The 23,488-nt window shown below is 41.5% G+C and overlaps 1 protein-coding gene across 9 annotated transcripts in view; it reads left to right on the top strand.

Moving 5' to 3' along the window:
* The window catches only part of rhbdf1a (rhomboid 5 homolog 1a (Drosophila)), a 351,324-nt gene that overhangs the window by 168,840 nt on the left and 158,996 nt on the right, over nt 1–23,488 (top strand). For all 9 annotated transcript variants that reach the window (XM_078558344.1, XM_078558345.1, XM_078558343.1 and 6 more), the window contains one exon: nt 20,947–21,081. In XM_078558344.1, coding sequence (XP_078414470.1) covers nt 20,965–21,081 — 117 coding nt within the window. In that variant the 5' untranslated portion in view covers nt 20,947–20,964. The remainder of the gene's footprint in view (nt 1–20,946; nt 21,082–23,488) is intronic.

Raw genomic sequence — 23,488 nt, forward strand, 5'->3', positions numbered from 1 at the left:
GTGAATTATTTAATAAATACTCCAGAAAGAAGAAAAAATCAGAGGGTGTGTCATGTAAATATGCTCAAAAAGTACTTTGACAGGTAAGAGGATCAAAAGGAGGTATTAGTGGTGGTAGATAATGAGAAAGAAATAGAAATTCTGAATTTGGATTCTGAAATTGATTTTTCTCTAATCAGACTGGATAATGAGGGAGTACTTGAACATTTAAATGTGATTTTATTACCTTCCAGACAAGTGTCAAAGTGATTTGGAGAAGCTATTGCTGTCACACAAAGATATTTATAGAAATAAGTTGGGAAGGACAAATTTAGCTATACATGATGTATGTGTAGGAGTTTAATCTTCACTAAGGCAACATCCTCATGGATTAAATCTGGCAAAATTACCACAAGTACAGAAAGAAATTGAATTCAGGTTTCAAAATGACATCATTGAGTCTAGTTGCAGTAACTGGAATTCGCCTATTGTGCTGGTAATGAAACCGATGGAACACAAAGACTCTGCGTGGACTATTGAAAGGTGAATGCAGTGACAAAAGTGGATTCATATCCTATACCACGGTTGGAAGATTGTATTGAGAAAGTGGGATAATCAAAATTTATCACAAAGATTGACTTGCTAAAAGGATATTGGCATGCACCATTATCGGAGAGGGCAAAGGAGATATCGGCTTTTGAGACGCCAGATGGACTGTATCAGTTTAAAGTCATACCGTTTGGTATGAAAAATGCACCTGCATCATTTCAAAGACTGACAAACAAGTAATTGCAGGTCTGAGCAATTGTGCTGTTTATATCGAAAGTCCAAAGTGAGAGGAGCATTTACAACATCTGGAAGAATTATTTACTCGATTACATGAAGTTAACTTGGTGCTGAACTTGGCTAAAAGTGAATTTGCAAAAGCACAAGTTACGTATCTAGGCCATACCATAACTCATCACAGCCTTGGTTCAAACATGGGCAAAGAACTGAACTCCCGAGGTAAAGTGAGAGTGACTGTCCTTGACATCAAGGCAGTATTTGACCGAGTGTGGCATCTAGGAGCCCTAGCAAAACTGGAGTCAATGGGAATCGGGGAAAACTCTCCGCTGGTTGGAGACCTACCTAGCACAAAGGAAGATGGTTGTTGTTGTTGGAGATCAGCCATCTTAGCTCCAGGACATCACTGCAGGAGTTCCTCAGGGTAGTGTCCTCGGCCCAACCATCTTCAGCTGCTTCATCAATTACCTTCCTTCCGTCATAAGGTCAGAAGTGGAGATGTTCGCTGATGATTGAACGGTGTTCAGGACCGTTCACGACTGCTCAAATACTGAAGCAGCCCATGTCCAAATGCAGCAAGACCTGGACAATACCCAGGCTTGGGCTGACAAATGGCAAGTAATGTTCACGCCACACAAATGTCAGGCAATGACCATCTCCAACAAGAAAGAATCCAACTATTGCCCCTTGATGTTCAATGCCATTACCATCACTGAATCTCGCACTATCAACATCCTAGAGGTTACCATTGACCAGAAACTGAACTGGACTAGCCATATAAACACTGGCTACAAGAGCAGGTCAGAGGCTAGGAATTGTGTGACGAGTAACCCACCTCCTGACTCCCCAAACCCTGTCCACCACCTACCGGACCAAAGTCAGGAGTGTGATGGAATACTCCCCACTGGCCTGGATGAGTGCAGCTCCCACAAAACTCAAGAGGGTTGACACCATCCAGGACAAAGCAGCCCACTTGATTGGCACCATATCCACAAACATTCACTCCCTCCACCACCAATGCACAGTGGCAGCCGTGTGTACCATCTACAAGATGTACTGCGGGAATTCACCAAGGCTCCTTCGACAGCACCTTCCAAACTCACGACCAATACCATCTAGAAGGACAAGGGCGGCAAATAGATAGGAACACCACCACCTGAAAGTTTCCCTCCAAACCACACACCATCCTGACTTGGAAATATATCGCCGTTCCTTCGCTGTCGCTGGGTCAAAATCCTGGAACTCCCTCCCTAACAGCATTATGGGTGTACCTACATCACATGGACTGCAGTGGTTCAAGAAGGCAGCTCACCACCACCTTCTCAAGGGCAGCTAGGGATGGGCAATAAATGCTGGCCCAACCAGCGAAGCCCACAGCCCGTGAATGAATAAAAAAATAAAGGTGGCTCCAAGAGATGTGAAAGTCGAGGCTATCATGGATGTTCCAGTGCTACAACAAAGCGAGAAGTTTTGATATTTCTGGGCTTGAGTGGGTTTTATCGGAAATTTGTACCAAATTTTAGCAGTGTATACACCATTGACTGAACTATACAAAAAGAACATGAAGTTTCAATGGAGACAGGCGTGCCAGAAGGCATTTGACAGTTTGAAAATTGTGTTAACTCCGACACCAGTCTTGGCAGTACCCAATTATGCCAAGCAATTTAAGTTGGCCATTGAAGCAAGCGATATAGGCATTGGGACTGTACTGTTACAAGAAGATGACACTGGGATTGAAAAACCGATAGGATATTTTTCACGGAAATTGAATGTACAACAGAGAAGATATTCAACGATCTTTGCAACTTCATTCCAGTTTAAGTTGACACCATGCTGGTGATATGGATTATGTCAACTTTGTCAGCTTTTAAAGCCTTTGCTGTTTTTTCCATTAAATTTTTCAGGAATAATTAATATAGCCTGGTTCCCTTGCTGCCCATTTGTCCTGCAGAATAGACTTGGCAACATGGAAAAATTGCTTTTGTGCACGATTTGTATGTGCGCAGTTGCTCCAGAGTTGCAGGTGTAACTGGGCATGAGTAGCTCTTGCGAAAGCACAGGTAATTTAAGGTCACATTCACAGCTTCTGTCAATCTGGTGGTGGGCCTTTACTGATGCTTATCTTTGTTGCTGACAGTATAGTTTGGAGGCAGTAGGGAGATATCCTCCAAAGGAGAGTTTAGTTGCTGCTGATAGCACTGGCACAGGCTGCTTAAATTAGTGTTGCCTCTGACAGCAAGTGCAGCGACTAAGGATAAATTATGAAGTAAATGAGGCAGTATATTGCACAAGTGCACCCAACATATAATAGACACTGGTTTTGTTAAACCTTCAGAATGTTGGAAAGTCATCTGTTGTGCTGAGGATTTTTTAATCCATTCTCATGATATAAATGTTGCTGGCAAGATCAGCATTTGTTGCCCATCCCTAATTCCCCTTGAGGAGGTTGCTGGTGAATCATTGTTTTGAACCGTTGGAGCCCATGCACTGAAGGTAGACCCACAGTGCCGATAGGCAGTGCATTTCAGATTCTGACCCAGGGACAATAATGGAGTGGCGATGCGTGCCCACGTCAGGGTGGTCTGTGACTTGGAAGGGAATTTGGAGATGTGGTGTTTGCATGACTATGTTGCCTCCTGGTAGGGCTGAGATAGGGCATATTATGGAGACATTCCTGGATCAAAAAGCCTTTGTTTATTATATTTCAGATATGCTCAAAGTAGGAGTTTCTACAATAATTCAAGCTGAGGATGAGTTTTACCAAAGCTGCAGAATGCCCAACTTTGAGACCCCCCCCCCACTACCCACCGTGATGGCCCCCACCCACCCCGTGATGGTATACTTAACTGAGGCCCCCCCCCCAGTGATGGTATACTTAATTGAGGGCTCCCCCCCCCGCCCGCCTGGTGATGGTATACTACCTGACATCAGCTCCCTGGCAGCCTTCCCACCCAACAGGCAGCTCACCTGTTGACCTGTATGGTGGGAAAACTTTAAAAGATACCAGTAAAATTTAGCAGAACATGTGGAAAAGCTTAACTTCTGGGGTTCCCAGTGGAATCCCTCCACCCCCCCTCCCCCCCTCCTCTCCTTCTCTCTGCCCGGCTCCAAGTAAATACCTGGGCCAATGTGTCAGTTTTCAGCTTCCCCATTGTACTGTTCCTCACGGGGAGCTGAACGCATGTGCATTATTTAAAAGGAATGTGTATTTGTTCCCCTGTGGCTGTTATTACAAACTATCAAAATAAAATGTCAGGTACAGATGTTTGTTGTCTGCTAGAGAGAATTAATTCTAATTGCTTAACCTCTTTGATGACAATAAAAGCAACATCTTTTCTGTTTTTTTTTTCACTTTTCCTGCTTTCTTTGGTTGTCAAAAACCTTGTGCTTGCTACATGAATGAAACAGGTGCCCAAATTGTTACACCACAGTGGGCTTGAAATTAATTCCAAACAGGAGTCTATAATTTATTTGAACTGCATGCAGAAACCGTTAAATATCCTGATAGCACAATGGAGACTTAACTCTCCTCGTTTTACTTTGTGGATTTAGCTCTTTTATTATCCACAAAACAGAGCATGAGATTATCGGTCTGTTAAAATAGTCAACTTTGATATTGAGGTAGAGACTGTTCCCATCCAAATCAATTTATCATCTGTAAGACATAATGGAAATACTATGGATTCATTTTCTCACATGTCAGATGCCTGTAATAGGGCCTCACTGGTGTCCAAGGCAAAGCCTTAATGATTGAACTTCCAGTTATTATCCCTAAGGATTATTGGTATTGGGGGGAGGAGAGAAAGAAACACTAAACCAACATGTTTTTTATTGGTAATATGCCACCTAGGAGCAGGAGTAGACCATTCGGCATTCAAGCCTGCTCTGTCATTCGATAAAATCATGGGTTGATCTGATTGTGGCCGCAAACTCCACTTTCCTGTCTGCACCCCCCCTTAACCCTTGATTCCCTTGTCTAACAAAAATCCAAATAACTCAGCCTTGAATAGATTCAGTGACTCAGCCTCCACTGATTTCTGGGGAAGAGAATTCCACAGGATAACGACCCTCAGAGAAAAAAATTCTCCTCATCTCAGTCTTAAATCTCTTATTCTTAAACTATGTCCCCTAATTCTAATTTTCCCTACAAATGGAAACATCCTCCCGATATCCACCCAATCAAATCCCCTCAGGATCTTGCATGTTTCAATAAGATCACCTCTCATTCTTCTAAACTCCAATGGGTATAGGCTGAACTTGATGGGCCTTTCTTCATAAGATAAGCCCCTCACCCCAGGAATGAGTCGAGTGAACCTTCTATGAACTGCCAACGCAATTATATCCTGTTTTCAAATAAGGAGACTAAAACTGTGCACACTACTCCAGATGTGGTCTCACCAAGGTCAAGTACAACTGTAGTAATACTTCCCTGTTTATTCCATGCTCCTTGCAATAAACACCAACGTTCCATTTACCTTCCGAATCACTTGCTGTACCTGCATACTAACTTTTTTGAGATTCATGTACCAGATCAGGTACAGGTCCCTCTGTACCATGGAGTTCTGCAATTTTGGTTTCTTTTATTCTAACTGAGCCGAAGTCCTAGAGCACCGAGGCGGGCCTTTTAACCAGCCTGCGTCGGAACTTCCAACCCTTGAGCTGCCTCCGCACAGTTTCCAGGGTTGGTGGGCCTTAACTATTGTTACTTAAAATATTCATAGATGTATGAATACGATACATTCTTCAGGTGTCATGTTTTACAACATTGGCGATCATGGCTCTCCAATTTTCATGGTCATTGATAGCAACCAACACCTTCGTGTTCTTCTTAAATCTGGTACGTGTTATGATTCTTAAACTGTGTCAGTGTATTTCCTCCTTATTCTCCCTCTTGCTCTGCTACCCTCAGTTTTTCCCAGCCACGACAGATGTTCTAGTTTCTCTCTCCTAAGTATGTGCCCAATGAATTGAAGTTGTCTCATGGTGATCATTTGTAAAATCCCTTCTTGTGTGCCTGCTTCCCTCAAAACTACCTCATTTGTTGTGTGTGTTGTCCATGAATTATTCATTGCTGTTTGATATTGTAATAAACTGGAAGAATAACTTGTAAGTGTTGCCTAATATGATCTGTTAAAAATCATCAAAGAGGCTAAATGACAATGTTACTATTTTCAGAAAAAAGTGATTGTGAGGTTTGACAAGCCTGCAGGTTGTACTGTTTGTTGACACAACCTCCTAAAGACTAATAAGAAATTCGAACTCCAGCTGAATGATCACATGATAAGATTTCAAGTTTTATGACTTTTACTGTTACAACACAGAAGCAACGTTGACTAAACGCTATTTCAGTTGGCAACTTATACTTTAAACTACAGAAAATGTTCCCCAATTAACTTCCAAAATGATCTATAAAAATCTCCCTCTATGGTTATTTGTTACTCTGTCAGTTAACTAAACACTTCATTCTCCAGGAACAAGTCCAAAGTGATTCGTAGCTGCTTTTTCCTTTTCCAGCTGGATAACTTCAAATCATTGAACTGACTTCCATGGTGTGGGCTACCCTGGAGATTCTTCCCTCTAGTTAAAGCTAGGTGTTGGATCATGTGGATCCTCATTGCCAGTTTGTTGTGAGAAGCGGCCGAGTTGGTACTATTGATAGAGTTGATCAGCAGACACTTCTTAGGTGGAAACTTAGTTTATTTACAAAGGTATTCAGCAGCAACTACATGTGTGCTTTCACTTCAGACTCTACCTCTGCACTATTAACTACTGATCTAGCCCACGCTACACTCCTATTGGGTATTAAAGATCATATGATTTTCCTTAACAAACATTCTTCTTAAAGGTATATTAAGCGTTAGATAAAATCATAATTAACACACTAGGCAAATCTTTCAGCTTCATTTGAACCCTTACCACCTTGGTCTCTTCAATCCGAGTAAAAGCTCCCACCCGCATTTTACATGGTGAATAACAGTGACTTGATGCCTCTCTCCTTCCCACCTCTCTCTCCCTCCGCGCCCCCCCCCACCCCCTCTGGCCTTGTCCCCCAACGCTCTGGCCCGTCCGCAACCACCCCCTCTTTCTCCCTTGCCCCCACCCCACTCCCCCGTCACTGCCCCCTCCCCGACCCCACCCTCCATCTTCTTGAAACCTTGCAGAATCTGCAAAATAATCCTACAGTGACTTCTTATGGACTTTTCCCTTCTGAAAGCCCATTTCAGTGACATTGTGAATCACATGGGCCTTGCATCTAGGTAGAAATGCTAAATAGCTTTCTTTTACCTCATTCTATCTTGGAATTAAACAGACAGTTTAAAGTATAACCATTCTTTTTAAAAAATCCGACATTCCTATCACCTTCCTGGGACTTCAAGACCAACATTCTATCCAATGTCAACACTGCTGCTCTAGGTCTTTGTTTACAGGTGTGAATATCTTGCACCACCTTTACTGTAAAACAACCTCAGCCCCCTCTTGTAACCTCTAACAACTAAGCAGCTGTCCTGCAGAATCCAGAACAGGTCACATGACTGCTTTCATGCCCCCATTTTACCCTGATTTAAAGACACAGTCCCAAACACCATAATCTTATAAAACCTTGCATTTGCAACATAGCTTAAACCCCTAAAGAATAGGCCCAAATAAGTGCATTTTAGGGTGTTACTTTCATGCAATTTGTCTTCAATGTTTATACACCACATCAGCCAAGAATCTAAATCATGTTCCTATTTAAGGTTTTCTGAAATAATCCAAATTTATGAAGATATGATCCTTTTTGTTTTGTACATGAGATTAGTTCCTCTTTACATAAAAGTCTGTAACTAACAAGTTGCAGAATGGGACTTCTCTGAGTGAACCATTCATGAAATTCCCTCCCTGACTACAAATCCCTTATTCCTGACTTAAATGGAAAAACAGTTTGCTATTTTTTAAAGAGAGCAATAAATCATTTTCTTCTGTTGAACTCGAGGAAATCTACAGGAAATTGTCGTAAGAGAATCCCAAGAGAATTTTCTAGCATCTCTCTAGCTGGAAGCCACATGGCAGCAGCTGTTTGGCTTCAAAAAATACTTTTTGCTGTTAGTTATTTATGGCAAAAAGTTAATGGAAAAATAATGGAGCGGAAGAACTGTTTGGAGTGGGGAATAAGTACCAAATGATTAGATGGGGTGAAATTGGGTCATGCAGTGTCTGTTTTCCATGTGCACATGACCTCCTGAGTCCTCAAAATGGCAGGCAGGAAACCAGCTGTCACTTCTGACTGGCGTGCATCACCGCCATGTTGGGTGAAAAAAAACAAAGACAACTATGCCCATGAGTGAAGTAGACGTTAGATAGTTTGCATATGCAAATAAGAGGCTTAATGCCTGCTTCAGGTTTCTGTTTGAACGTTGGTTTGCCTGAGGAAATCCAGTGAAAACCAGCCCAAAAGACAAGTTACTTGGCACAGTCAGCATCCCAAGTGCTCCAAACCTTGGTCCCTGACCTTCAGGCTTTAGCTGTGATTCCTCCAAATGCTTGAAGATCTGATGACACAATATTTCCCAACCTCTAAAGGCTCTGTCTCCCCTCTGAACCTGTCGTCAATAATTACCTATGCACCATCCTCTTCAGCCTACTGTGGCTCAAGTCCCAATGGTCCAGGCTCCTCGCACCATTTGTGCACTGGTTAATTACGCTATGTGGGAATGGGCCCCCAAAATGGGTGCTCCCGAATTTCTCCTTCGCTATTGTTTGGGTATGTTTGAACTTCCATGCACCAGCAAAATGAGGGAACTTTCTGATTGTACAACGCAGGTTGGTAGAACCAAATTGTTGGATGCTTAAAAGTTAACACTAGCTGTAAAATACATAGCTTGTTTTTGTTTCTTAGAAATCTTTGCAAAATTTGAAACCTGCAGTCAAAAAAACTTTTACAAGGAACATAATTTTCATTAATGCAGGATGATACTCATTTAGTCCATTATCTTAATGTCATTACAAGATAAAGCTTTTTCTACCCTCTGTGCTGACCCTTTCTTCTCTCTCCACCACCCCCCAGAACAAACTAACAAATACACTTTGTAAGACGATTTTTTGTGAAAAGTTTGACTTATTTCATTTTGATGGAGCAGACATCTGTCTGGGAAATTATGTGCAGGTTTTCTCCAAAGGATGGTCGTTCTTGTGTTCCTAGTCTGTATCATCTGTTGTTGCATTGGTGCAGGTTCAAATCCTACTATGTCAGCTGGTGGAATTCAATTTCAGTTAATACATCTGGAATATAAATCTAGTCTCAGTAACGGTGACCATGAAACTATCATCAATTGTTGTAAAAGCCTACCTGCTTCACTAATGTCTTTTAAGGAAGGAAATCTGCCATCTGGCCTGGCCTACATGTGACTCCAGACCCACAGCAATGTGGTTGACTCTTAACTGCCCTCTGAAATGGCCTAGCAAGGCATTCAGTTCAAGGGCAATTAGGGATGGGCAACAAATGCTGGCCTTGCCAGCAACATCGTCTGAAAGAATAAAGAAAAGAAAAAAGTCACTGAAGCAATTCCTGCAGTAAGACCTAAAAGAATTAATGTTAAAATATATATATTCATTAATGGGATGCGGGCATTGCTGGCAAGGCTAGCGTTATTGCCCATCTCAAATTGCCCTTGAAGGTGGTGGTGAGATGTCTCCTTTAACTGCTACAGTCTGCCTGATTACTCCTAAAGTGCTGTCATACAGAGAGTAACGGTGAGCAATTTAGAAGGAAATGAAGACATTTTCTGATATCCAAACTAAAAATATAATTCAGTTCTGCAGTGGGCAACGAAGCCAAAATTTAAAGTTAGGGAGAGACCAGGATGCAGAAACATTGAGTGGGCGAGAGCACCTCCCAGCAGTTCCTTTTCAGACGAATCTACGTCCAGTGACACTGCAGACAATCAGACAACTGTCAACCAATCAGCACCCCTTTCTGCTCTACTATAAATTGTTGTTATCATTTGAAATTTGGTATTCTTGCATTTGTCCTGATGATTGCAAGATGAAAAGCTTCAACAATACGTCTCTTTCCAGCAATATTCAAGTTCTGTACTACCAAACGGCTGTTTAAAGACTTTCTCTTCAATTTCTTTGAACACTGTTTATTATTTATAAAAATATTAGTGATTAGGAAGATAGGCTGTTCAACTGAGAGTCAAGAATCATCAAATTGGGTAAAAATGTTTGTTTCCCAGGGTGTGAGTAGGCGGTTCACTGCGAGTGTGGACGTGTTGGGTAACCAGTGAAGGCAGCGTGGGTGAAGTGGAGTCTGGGGCTGGTGTGATGAAACCTCCACAGAATATGGCCAACCAGTGTTGGCAACCCTAACTAGTAGATGGAAGAATTTTGAAAAACAATTTAGTTTGCCAGCTGCTCAGTTTCTCAATGATTGATTGAACCCATCCCAGTCTGCCTGTTTTTCTGTTCAGGTCTGTGGTTGTCCCTCTAAGGCTTTAACAACCACATGGCACACACATTACAGGAGAAAGATATCAGAAAGCAAATTATTACAGGGAAAATTAATTGATGGCAGAGACAGGTAAAACTCATGGATTAAAGATCACAGAAGATCCATTGCAGTCACCAGCTGTCAGTAGCATTTTGCATGGAAGATAGATTTGTCTCTGTGTAATCCTTGCTTAATCTAGTATTAATGAAATTGTAGGTAATTCATATTTTTTCACAGGAATGTTACTTCTGTCTATTGAACTCTCAGACAAAATGATCAACAAAATCTTGTATCAGAACATAAGATTGCAGTAGACTATGAAATTATGCTTGAATGTGTTTTTTTTTGGTTTCAAGGGAAGTTTGCAAAATGTGAGTCAAGGTTATTCCTGCACTGGGAGAAAGTTATATTTAGTTTTAATAAACCACATGGCAGATGAAGAAGTACATTGCGCTTATTTTTCCTGTTTGCAATGTTGGCATGGTTTAGCTTTTGTTGAAGTAATCATACTTTGCAGCAGTATAATATTTTGTGAATGGAATCTGGTGTAAATAAATAGGATTTTTTTCCAGAATTTGAATTGTAAATTGTTAGGCAAGAAGAGTCAATATCCAGACATCCATCTCCCAACAGTCACCATTTAGAACCCTACTGAAAGCTTCCACGTAGCCACAGCAAGTTTCTGAATTTGTTTCTGTGTGGTGGATGAGATTCCCATTTGAAGAAATTCATTAAAATATCCAATTAAAGCAGCAAAATGGCAATAGTGAAAATCTGAAACAAAAAAGAAAATGCTGGAAACACAAGAAGTCTGGAGAGAATGAAATGTTTTGTATATTATTACGATCCCCGTAACTTTTGAAAAAGAGATATGAATTTCCAAGTAACCAAAGCAAAGGATTGCACAACAAAATTCATGTTTTAGAAGTTTTACTGTAACAAACTAAATGCAACATTGACTCAATGTTACTTAGTTGGCAACTAATACACTAAATTACAGAAATGGTATTTCCCCTTAACTACTAAACGCAACCAAAAACCCACGCCATGTTTACAACATCACACACCCAGCAGAAATTAGTCTTGTTTCTAAAGTCCCAATGTTCATCCCAGGTTTAACAGGATCCCTTCCCTCTTCCACCAGGGTGAATCTTCCTCTGTCATTTTAAACAAAGTCCCCTTCACTCAATCTTCTGAACATACTCACATGGGCCTCCAGTAGCAAAGCAGCCTCTGGTGACTCTTTGGTCTTTAACTCTCCACAAGCCATTGAACAGGGAATCCAAACTCACCTATACTCTGTCCTTTCCTTCTGCCAGGCATAGCATCACCTGAGATGGGTGTACTTCCCTACATCTCTGTCTGACTGACTCTGACAGTCTGAGAGGTTTTTTTATATTCTTTCATGGGATGTGGGCATCGCTAGCTAGGCCAGCATTTATTGCCCATCCCTAATTGCCCTTGAGAAGGTGGTGGTGAGCTGCCTTTTTGAACTGCTGCAGCCCATGTGGTGTAGGTGCATCCACAGTGTTGTTAGGAGGGAGTTCCAGGATTTTGACCTAGAGGCAATGAAGGAACGGCGATATGTTTCCAAGTCAGGATGGTAAGTCTCTTGGAGAGGAACTTGCAGGTGGTGATGTTCCCATATGTCTGTTGCCATTGTCCTTTGAGGTGGTAGAGGTTACAGGTTTGGAAGGTGCTGTCAAAGAAGCCTTGGTGAGTTGCTGCAGTACATCTTGTAGATGTTGCACACTGCTGCCACTGTGTATCGGTGGTGGAGGGACTGAATGTTTAAGTTGGTGGATGGGCTTTCAATCAAGTGGGTTGCTTTGTCCTGGATAATGTTGAGCTTCTTAAGTGTTGTTAGTGCTGCAATCAAGTGGGGAGTATTCTATCACACTCCTGACTTGTGCCTTGTAGATGGTGGGCAGGCTTTGGGGAGCAGGATTCCTAGCCCCTGACCTGCTCTTGTAGCCACAGTATTTATATGACTAGTCCAGTTCAGTTTCTGGCCAATGGCAGCTCCCAGGATGTTTATAGTGGGGGAATTCAGTGATGGTAATGCCATTGAATGCCAAGGGGCGATGGTTAGATTCCCTCTTGTTAGAGATGGTCATTGCCTGCACGAATGTGTGACGCAAATGTTAATTGCCTCTTATTAGTCCAAGCATGGATGTTGTCCAGGTTTTGCTATATGTGGATGTGGACTGCATGTGCTCTAAATGCAGTGAGCCCAGCTGCCTGCTTTGTGTTGAGTTGTTAACTTATTGAAAATACAATGTAATTTTTTTTTAGAGTTTCTGTCCCCATAACAAGCAGGTCACATGGGCTTGTCTTTGGACAGATTTCGTAAGAAGTCACATCCCCTCTTCAAACTATTCCACATTAACTTGAGTTAAAAGAGACAGTTTAAAACATAATCATCTTATAAAGTCCAACATTCATAACAATATACAGTTCTTTATAACATTCCAAAACTTCACAAGAGTCATCAGTTTCGAATAGCCTGTATCACTTCCTCATATAGAGAAATGAAAGTGTAGTTTACACAGAAAATCTGCTACTGGATGTATAGGTTTTCATGCTATTAGACTAATTGATCAATATAGAAGCTTTTGGTATTAGCATGCTTCAGACAAAAATGTTTAGGCCAGAAATCTGTTAGAGAAGTGAAAGAATCATGCACGAAATATGACTTCTTAACCTGTTAACTGTCACACCAAATACTTCAGCTCTATGACATCTAATTTCCTTGCAGCCCACAGTACTCATTCTGGGGGAGGACATTTTATCATGGTTCAGGCCCTTATCTCAGTAAAATTTACTGAGCTTCCTCCATTCTCTGAGGAGCTTCTGTATTTATGAGTAAGGCAATTGAAACTAGTATTTTCACAGCATTATCTTTTATGCAACATTGCGGGGCAGCATTGCATGCAGTAAGTAAAGGCATTTATCAGATTTGCTGTCTTCCCACTTACTGTTTTCCTCTTTTGGGAGTAATGTTGATTTACTGTGATTCCATTGCATCAGTCCAGGACTTTAACCCATAGTGTTTGCTGTGCACATGAGAATCCAAATGCCAGTTAGAGACTGGTCCATTTGCTATTGAGTAGAGTAAATCAGCACTACATCAAGAAATAATACCAGATTAGAATGAGACCTTCCAAGAAAAAGTAAAAATACGTTCTGTGCTCTAGACATTTAAAAATGTAATTGATTTTTAAAAGCAGAAGGAATGTTTATTATCCATGAAATAAAGGGGATGGGACTGGAGGATCAGGCTGCTGTCATTGAGTGAAGCTGGGTATGAGACTCAGTGACCCTGGTTTTGAAGTGGAGGAGAAGGCATGATGCACAAGTCCCAGAGCAGATGGCATGCTTGAAGAGTCCAGGAAAATAGATTAGCTTCATTTGCAGGAATTATCCTGGTGCCCTGCTTGACCCTGGGTCCACTACCTGACTGGCAGACAAGACTGGGAGTTTAACAATGGGAATGGTCCCTGACTGTCGGTAGAGTGGTGGGGAGAGATCTAGATGCAACCTGAGAGGAGGAGAGGGAATCTGGGGAAAGGGCACTGCTCTTTTTCCCCCTCTTTCCCTTGCCCCCCAACTTCCCTGGTAAGATGTGGACTAGAATTGCAGTTCAGGTTGATTAAATCACCTGAACCTATCTGACTATAAAGAAGGATTTTGCTGCCTTCCCAATGGTGTCCCATACTCCTGCTGAAAAGACTAACTTGTCTTTACCAAGGAAGAAGATACTGCCCAGGCTATGGTGAAAGAAGAGGTAATTCAGACGCTAGAAGGGTTTATAATTGAGAAGGAGGTGGTATTGGACAGGCTGCCTGTACTTAAAGTTGATAAGGCACCAGGACCAGATGAGATGCATCCAAAGGTACTGAAGGAAGCGAAAGTGGAAATTTCAGAGGCACAGGCCATAATTTTTCAGTCTGCCATAGACTCGGGGATGGTGCTGTGGACTGGAGAATTGCAAATGTTACACCCTTTTTCAGAAAAGGGTGCAAAGATAAGCCCAACAATTACAGGCCAGTCAGTTTAAACTCGGTGGTGGGGAAACTTCTAGAAACAATAATTTGGGACAAAATTAATTGTTACATGGACAAATGCAGGTTAATTAAGGAAAGCCAGCATGGATTTTTTAAGGGAAAATTATGTTTAGTTATGGAGGTTTTTTTTTTGGGAGGTAACAGAGAGGGTTGTTGAGGGCTATCTTATTGATGGGTGTACATGGACTTTCAAAAGGCATTTGATACAGTGCCACACAACAGACTTGAGAGCAAAGTTATAGCTCATGGAGTAAGAGCGAAAGTAACAATATGGATATGAAATTGGCTGAGTGACGGGAAACAGAGTCGTGGTTAATGGACTTTTTCTGGGCTGGAGGATGGTTTGTATTGGAGTTCCCCAGGGGTCGGTGATGGGACCCTTGCTGTTCCTGACTTAAATGTTAATGACTGAGATCTTGGTGTACTGGGCGAAATTTCAAAGTTTGTAGATGATGCAAAACTTGGAAGTGTTGTGAAGTGAGAGGAGGAAAGTGTAAAACTTCAAAAGGACAGAGACAAGTTGGGCGGACAGGTGACAGATGAAGCTCAATGTGGAGAAATGTGAAGTGATTCTTTTTGGTAGGAAGAACTTGAAGAGAGAATATAAAATAAAGGGTACAACTCTAAAGGGGGTGCAGGAGCAGAGGGACCTGGGGTATATGTGGATAAGTCATTGAAGGTAGCAGGATGGGTTGAGTTCATGGTTAATAAAACATACAGTATCCTGGGCTTTATTAATAGGGGCACAGAGTACAAGAGCAAGGCGATTATGTTGAACTTGTATAAGACCCTAGTTCAGCCTCAGCTGAAGTGTTGCATCCAGTTCTGGACATGTACTTTAGGAGGATGTGAAGGCATTGGAGAGAGCGCAGAAAAGATTCATGAGAATGGTTCCAGGGATAAGGAACTTCAGTTATAATGATAGATTGGAGAAGTTAGGACTGTTCTTTTTGGTGAAAAGAAGGCTAAGAGGAGACACGACAGAGGTATCCAAATCATGAGGGGTCTGGATTGAATAGATAGGGTGAAACTGTTCCCGCTCGTGAAAGGATTGCGAGCGAGAGAGCAGAGGTTTAAAGTAATTGGTAAAAGAAAAAAAAGTGACATGAGGATAAACTTTTTCACACAGCGAGTGGTTAAGATCTGGAATGCTGTGCCTGAAAGTGTGGTGGAGGTAGGTTCAATCGAGGTATTCAAAAAGGAATTACTGTTAATCTGAAGAGAGAGAATGTGCAGGGTTATGGGGAGAAGACAGGAGAATGGCACTAAGTGAATTTCTCATTCGGAGAGCTGATGCAGACCCAATGGGCCGAATAGTCTCCTGCGCTGTAACAATTCCGTGAGTTTAAGATTATTAAATTAAAGATAGTGGTGTCAGAGGGGCTGATCAACTGGTATCATTTTTATTGCCTCAGACCGCCCTGTGTGAGAGTTAAAATCGAAGACATTAGCTGAGATCATACTGAATTATAGCGCCTTTCCAAGACATTTGGTTCACCCCCAGCTTTCACTATGGCACAGAAATGCACCTGTAATGCTCAAAGGGTTAACAGAGGCTGTGCTAATGATTTCCTTTAAGGCTGCCTTGGTCTTCCCACGGCTGAATGTTCTTATTTTTTGATACTATGTTCTCTGGAGGCTGTGGTGACAACATTTTTATAAACACTGTGGTATTTGGCTAATGTACCATCATTTCTCTGGGGAAATGTGGGTGGAAAATTGCAGTGTATTAGCCAAATACAGTATTCCTGTTTCCAAGGAATGGAACACTAGCCCATTAGCCAGTGTATTATTAGCGACTCCACTTCAAAATTCAGAATGGTTAAATGCAAAATGAGCTGAAATATTTGAAAATAACTTGTAATTATTTTTATTAAAAATCAGTTATCTTAAACATTCACTCCCTCCACCACCAGTGCATTGTGGCTGTGGTATACACCAGCTACAAGAAGCCTTGATGCATTACTTTAGAGCATCTTCAATAGTGTTCCCCAAATCTGTTACTGTACCACCTAGAAGGTCAAGAATAGCAGCCGCATGAGAACATCACCACCTGCAAGTTCCCCTCCAAGTCACCCATCATGCTGACTTGGGAATACGTCATTGCTCCTTCGCCATTGCTGTGTGAAAACCTGGAACTATCTACAGACCAGCATTAACTAAATACTTTCACTGCACAGACTGCAATGGTTCAAGAAGGTGTCTTATGTTCTCAAGGGCAGTTGGGGATGTGCAATACATGCTGGCCTTGCCAGTGATGCTCACATCCCATGAATAAATAAAAAAAATACTTAATGAAAGAAAAATGAAACTAAACTTCTGGAGGAGAAAGGGTCACTGCAGTTTTCAAAATAGAAACTCACTTGGAAAAGACTCTTTGTCAGTTCATCGAGTAAATAGCAGAAGTAAATAGCACACCACAGGAGTGTACTGAAGGGCGTTCACACATACAAACAGATTTTGTTCATTTCTGGGTGCTCGGAATTCCGCCCCAGTAAGAAGTGATAGATCTTCAAGAAGTAGAGTTTAGCCCTAAGTAGAGTTTTAGAATATCTAGAAGATTAATTTCTGTGGCACTCGCTCAATCTCCTGCCATAATTTTGGCAGAAGATCAGTGGCCAGTCTGGAGAAATTGTATAAACAGTTGATTTTTGCTATTTAGGTTGTACCTCAGGGGGATTCGCTGAGGTTAAGGTAATAGATTGGGAGGAATTCTGTGAATCTCCAAGAGTTAATCTGTTGGGAATAATGAAAAGGATATAGTCTGCACAGTGATTATCACCTGCTACAAAATTGGAGTTATTTGTCAAAAACAGCAGATGAAATAATAGTAAGCCCTTTCTCTTGTATATGCTGATAAGGATACATGAAGTCAGGTGGGAGAAGGTTTGTCTACTGTATAAGAGCACCAACATAGACCAGTTGGAACAGGAAGTCTGTTAGAGGCTGTAAATGCTATTCTATGTACTTCTTGGAGTTTTTAATTATATTGGAAAATTTCCGCAAATGTGAAGTTTCAAGCTGGCTTCAGTTCTGCTCACCAAGGCACTGGGGTTAATTTTCAACTTCAGTGGGAGTGCAAATCTGGCAGTATCCCATTAACACACCCATTATGGACCCCACCCAACTTGCCAATTTTCCACCCTTGCCAGAGTTTAAAATGATCCACAGTGAGTGAAAAGCATCCAGCTGCTCCCTATTATCAGCTGTGCCTTAGTTGGTAGTACTCTCACCTCTGATTCAAAAGGTTGTGGATATAAGTCCCACTCCAAGCACAAAAATCCAGGTTGCCAACCCAGTGCAGTACTGAGGGGTCCTGCACTGTCAGAGCGCTCTCTTTCAGTGAAACTAAGACCACATCTGCTGCGTCAAGTGGACATAAAAAATCTCAAGGCACTATTTTGTAGATGATCAGGGGAGCTCCCCTAGTGCCCTGGCCAATATTTTATTCAAACAACAAAGATTATCTCCTCATTATCTCATTGCTATTTGTGGGATCTTGCTGTGCCTAAGTTGCCTGCCATATTTCCCACATTAAAAGGCTGACTACATTTCCAAAGTATTAATTGTAATGTGCTTTGGGGTGTCTTGGGGGCTTTAAAGGCAACTTATAAACCTAAGTCCCTTAAATCAGTTATTAAATTGCCACCCATCCAACTTAACGCACCAGCTCCTACCTCATGCCTGTCATCTTCGGATGGCAGGGAAATGTAAATTAGGCCTGCAAATTACAATGGGCTGGGCATGGTCCTCAGCAGTCTGCAGCGGCTTCTTGCCCATTCCTACCTCGACCTACCCTGAGCTAAAATCGGGGCTTCAAACTTTTCAGCCTTGAATGGAGGTGAATGAGAGAAGAATGTGCAAAGATGTGTAAAGTACTCAGTGGAATACAGGGAAAGCAACCAGGGTGGGAGGTGTACAGGTGGAGAGGGATCAAGGACACAAAGGCTAAGGAATGGTTGAGTAGCTACAGAAGGATTGAGAGTGCAGGTCAGGAAAAATAGCAGGAATTTGAGAGCTTGAAAGGGCAGTTTCAGGGTGTTTGAGGAGAGCTTTTTTTAAGGTTGAGTGAAGGGGTAAGTGGTTTGGAAGAAGATATGGGGTTGTGGGTGGTAAAGGATTCAGTGAAGGGTCGGAAGTGACCTTGTGCAGTTTGATACATTCCTGCATGTTTTTACATTAAATTTAGTTATTCAAACAACAGAAGGCATATGACATGTAAGACTGTACTATTGTAGAATACACTATACCCCTTTTATCTAAAAGTCACTTAATTCAAATTATTGGGTAATTTAATTTTATTTGGCACGATAAATCTCCTGTGCAGTTTTAATTCAATTACTTAATTTGCGTTACTGGATAATGCAAACTTCCTAGTGACAGTTGAATTAACAGCAGTAGACTAAAATATTAAACAATGAAGTTGTCTTCTAGGACTATTCTGACTCTGTGTACTCTCCTCCCACTCTCTCTCTCTCTCTCTCTCTCTCTCCCTCTCAAGCGAGGAGAGCATGCAGCAGGCTCCCATATACCTTGGTCAATTTGAATTTAAAGGTTCTGACACAAGATAATGGCAGGGTGTTACTTGTGGCGCTGTATTCCTGTATGAATCTATACCTTCATCAGGAAATGAGGAATGCGTTGATGCTGAAATAGAAAGTGCAATAGAGGAGAGGAAAGGCCCTCATTTGGATGAAGATTTCACTAATTAATTAGCAAGAAAACAGCAACTTGTATTTATATACATCTTTAACATAGTAAAATGCCCCAAGGTTCTTCATAGGAGGTTATGTTATGATGCGGCAGATGATGTGTGCCAAGCAGATCAAATCCATGGGGGAAACCTGATCACGCAGTCACAACGGTTTTACAATTTGAATTTTACTTTGAGATGCGCGTCCTGAATTCAGTAGTAATAAGTCCGCCAAGACCGTGGAGATTTTTTAGAAAACTAAATTAAACATTTATTAACAAAAGAAAAGACTTCAAGCACATACATAGGTTTACAAATTACTACTGTAATAACTCCTAAAACCCTTAATTAATCTGTCTTCCAATTACGCCCCCATCAAGACAACAGTAAGAAATAGATTTTAAACAGATCCAAGCAAGTCACCACAATATCCTGGACAGTAGAATTCAAAGTGGCTTTTCCCAGCTTTGGTTTCTGTGGACAACAGGCTGATGCACAAATACTGGAGGATTTTCACACTTCTGGCAGATCTTGCAATGCCCTTCCCGACACGCAGCCCCAATCCCCCTTGCATATTCACAGTCAAGATAGGTCAGTGAGTATAGGATTGTTGAGTTAACAGGAATTGGTGTGAGCTAGGTAATGGGCAGACGAGTTTTAGATGCCATCAATATTATAGAGGGTAGAACATTGGAGGCTGGCCAGGAATGCATTTGAATAGTCAAGTGCAGAGGTAACAATGTCACGGGATGAGATTTTAAGCAACAGATGAGCTGAGACAGGCATAGAGTTCGCCAATGTTGCGAGAGTGGGAATAGGTGGCCTGAGAGATGACATTAGGTACATGGTCAGAATAATTCAGGATCCTTATGACGAGGTTGCGAACAGTCTGGTTCAGCCACAGTCAGTTACCAGGAAGAGGGATAAAGGTAGTGGCTGAGGAGTGGAGTTTAAAGCTATTTTCTTCAGTTTTTTCATTATTTAATGGAAGAAATTTCTGCTCATCCAATACTGGATGTCTGACAACTAAGAGACGATGGAGGGATCGAGAAAGGTGGCAGTGAGTTAGAGTTGGATGTTGTCAGCATACATGTGGCAAGTGATTCAAGATGATGTCGCCAAGGGGCTCAAATTTTGATTGGGGGGTGGTCCTTGAGGGAACATCAGAGGTAACGGTACAAGAGCAGAAGAGAAACCATTGCAGGTGACTCTCTGGCTGCGATTAGATAGATAAGAATAGAACCAGGTGAGTGCAGTCCCACCCAGCTATATGATGTTGGGAGGAGTTGGAGAAGGATGTTTTGTCAAAGGCTGCAGACTGGTTGAGAAATGCAAGGAAGGATAGTTTAGTCACAGTCACATGGGATGTCATTTGTTATTTTAATAAGAGTTGCGGTGATACTATTGGCAGAGGCAGAAACTTTATTGGAAGGATTCAAATATGTGTATGGATTTAGGAGGTGGTAACACATACAAGAAGTATGGAGAGAGTGCAGTGGTCTGTAAGGGTTGATTCTTTTTTTTGGGCGGAGTTGAGTGATGACAGCAGTTTTGAAGGAGAGTGGGACAGGACCTAAGAGATTATCCGTTAATGTGGGAGCTAGGAAGGGAGATTTGGTCAGCAGTTTAGTGGGAATAGGGTCTCATGAGGAAGATCTGCTCAGAGGGGACACAAGGAGAGATGGGAGGGAACCCAGAGAGAGACGCAATTTCAGGGTTAGGGCATGGGGGAGCTTTAGAGAGGGCTTGACCTGCTCGGTTAGGTAGAGGGGGAGGGAAGCAGCAGAGACAGCTGATAAAATGCATGAATAGGAAAAATAGTTTTTAATTTTGAATTCTTGTTCACTTTGGTGAAATCTTCAGTCTTCATGCACCTGCCTTTGGTGGAGAAATTTACCTGCAGAACCTGTGGTGCTACAAAATGACCGACATTGTGTTTCCTTTTTCTCCAACAGATTTCAACCCTAAACTACATGATGTCTGATGAACGTCGGGATAGTACGAGCAGCTTACAAAGGAAGAAACCTCCTTGGCTCAAATTGGAAATTCCTGCCAATCAGCCCCCAATGGAGGAACCCAGCTATAATCCGGTATGAAAAAAAGAGTTGTTTAATCTACCTCAATCTCTGTAGATTGGTGGGTGGAAAAAAGAAGCCACACATTCCTTGCAAAATAACAGTCTAGACTCTAAGTGGTCTGGAGGAGCAAAGTAATTTAGGGATACAGATTCACAACTCATTCAATGTGGCAATCCTGGTTACCAAGGCCATAGAAAATCCAAACAAAATATTGGGATTTATTTTTAGAGGGACAGAATTCAAAAGCAGGCAAGTTGCATTAAATGCATCCAGAACCTTGATTAGATAAACCGTACACAGTCCTTGTCTCTACAAACTTTGCATTAAGGATGTGCAACTTACTGCCATGTGGAGTAATTAAGGCAAATAGAAGAGATGCATTAAGGGGAAGCCAGATAAATACATGAAGGAGGAAGGAATTGAAGGATATTTTGATTGGGTTAAAGGGAGGATCCTCATATAGAACATAAACACTGGCATGGGCCACTTGGCATAAATGGCCTGTTCCTGTGCTGTAAGTTCGAGATCATGTAATCGTAGGAAATACTGTTGGGGTGATATCCCATCCAGCACACTCAATGAGCACAAAATCTCCCCGCATCTTTCTCATGAAAGATATTATTTAAATTATTGGTGACAAATGGGTATGCTGGGAGCTTAATGAAAAGATTGGTGTGTGTAATAATTTGTATCATTCTGTTAGCTGTAAGGGAGGGAGTCTTAGACTATACTAGAAAGGAAGAAATCCAATTACTTTCTCCAACTCGTGCTATAAACTTAGTAGCTCATGACTGGTACAATTTATATTTGTCTCTTTTATCTTCTACTGAATAGTAGTATATGGTGTGTGAAGTGAAGACGATTAAAGTTTAAAGGTGGATATTTTTATAAGCGAAATGTAAAGTTCTTTCTATCCCTATACAGTTTATAAACACGGCTCGAAAGTTTGTTCCCATTGCTTTTCAGAGATATTACTGTTCTAATGAATATAGGAACTCAAGTAGGTCATTCAGCCCCTTTAACCTGTTCTGTCATTCTGTTTGATCATGCTGGATCTGTATCTCAACTACACGTTACCCGTCAATTTATTGGATACCCTTACCTATTTAAAAATCCTAACAAACTCCGTCTTGAACATTTCAATTGACTCAGCACCCACAACCTTTTAGGGGAGAGAATTCATGATTTCCATGATCCTTTGTGTGTTTTTTTTAAGTGTTTCCTGATTTCAAATCTGAATGGCTTGATTCTAATTTTAAGATCATGCCCACCTCTCACCAGAAGAAATAGCTTCTCTGTTTTTATCCTATTGAAGTATTTCATGCACTTGAATACCTCAATTAAATTGCCCCTTAAACATCTAAACTCAGGGGAATGCACGCCAAGTGTATGCAACCTGCCCTCATAATTTTACTCTGGTATGCTGTTGAATCTGCCTCCAAAGCCAATATAATGTCCTGCTTGAGCTGTGCATCCCCAAACTGAATGCAGTACTCCAGATAGGAGACTGACTAAAGCTCTAAAAACTAAGGCATTACTTCTTTCCCTTTCTATTCTAGCCCCTTTGAGATAAAGGCTAACTAACATTCCTTTTTTAATTACTTTCTGGATCTGGGCACTATCTTCTTGTGATTTGTGTAAATGGATGCCAAAATTCTTTTCTTTCTTTTTTCAAATCCCTTTGCTCTTCCACAGTTCCTAGTGTCTCACCATTTAAAAAATCTGAATTGTGTATCTTAGATTCAATGTGGATGACCCCTCACACTTCCTTACATTGAACTCTATCTGCCACAGTTTTGCCTGCTCGATCTGTTTTATGTCCCTTTCTAACATCCTATTCCTATTTATGTAACTTACTGTGCCTTCTAACTTAGATGAAGGAGTAGAGAGTTGACACTAAGTCATTAATATATAAGGTGAAAAGCTGAGGCTCCAGCGCACACCCTGGGAACACTAGTTAGAGCACATTGCCAATCAGTTGCTGAGGGTATTCTCAAGACCTATCTTTTTTGGCCACCTAGTTGGAAGGGTTTCTTAGTAAACTACTCCTATTGTGGGTTCAAAAGCAACTATTCTTTCTACTCTTGACAATTTAGGAGTGACAGGATCATAATCATGAAGGATGTTAATTCAGTTTCTGCAGAGAATTCCACCTATGATAACAAAGCAGCTCTCTTCCTTTAAGTAGATCAGAATTAAAAGGCCCTCAGCAAGGCTCTGGAACTCACTTGCCCAACAAGTCAGAGAGCATAAGGTGTCGCTAAAAAGGAAAATAATATATTGAAGTACTTCCTTCCCCCCACCCATTGTGTCTCCCATTGTGATTCTTCCCTTTAAATAGGGGGAGTAATTTTAATGGTGAATCTCCAGTTTATAGGGATTTTTTATTCATTCGTGGGATGTGGGCATCGCTAGCTAG

Source organism: Cetorhinus maximus, chromosome 15, assembly GCF_964194155.1.
Source record: "Cetorhinus maximus chromosome 15, sCetMax3.hap1.1, whole genome shotgun sequence".
NCBI classification, from domain to species: Eukaryota; Metazoa; Chordata; class Chondrichthyes; order Lamniformes; family Cetorhinidae; genus Cetorhinus; species Cetorhinus maximus.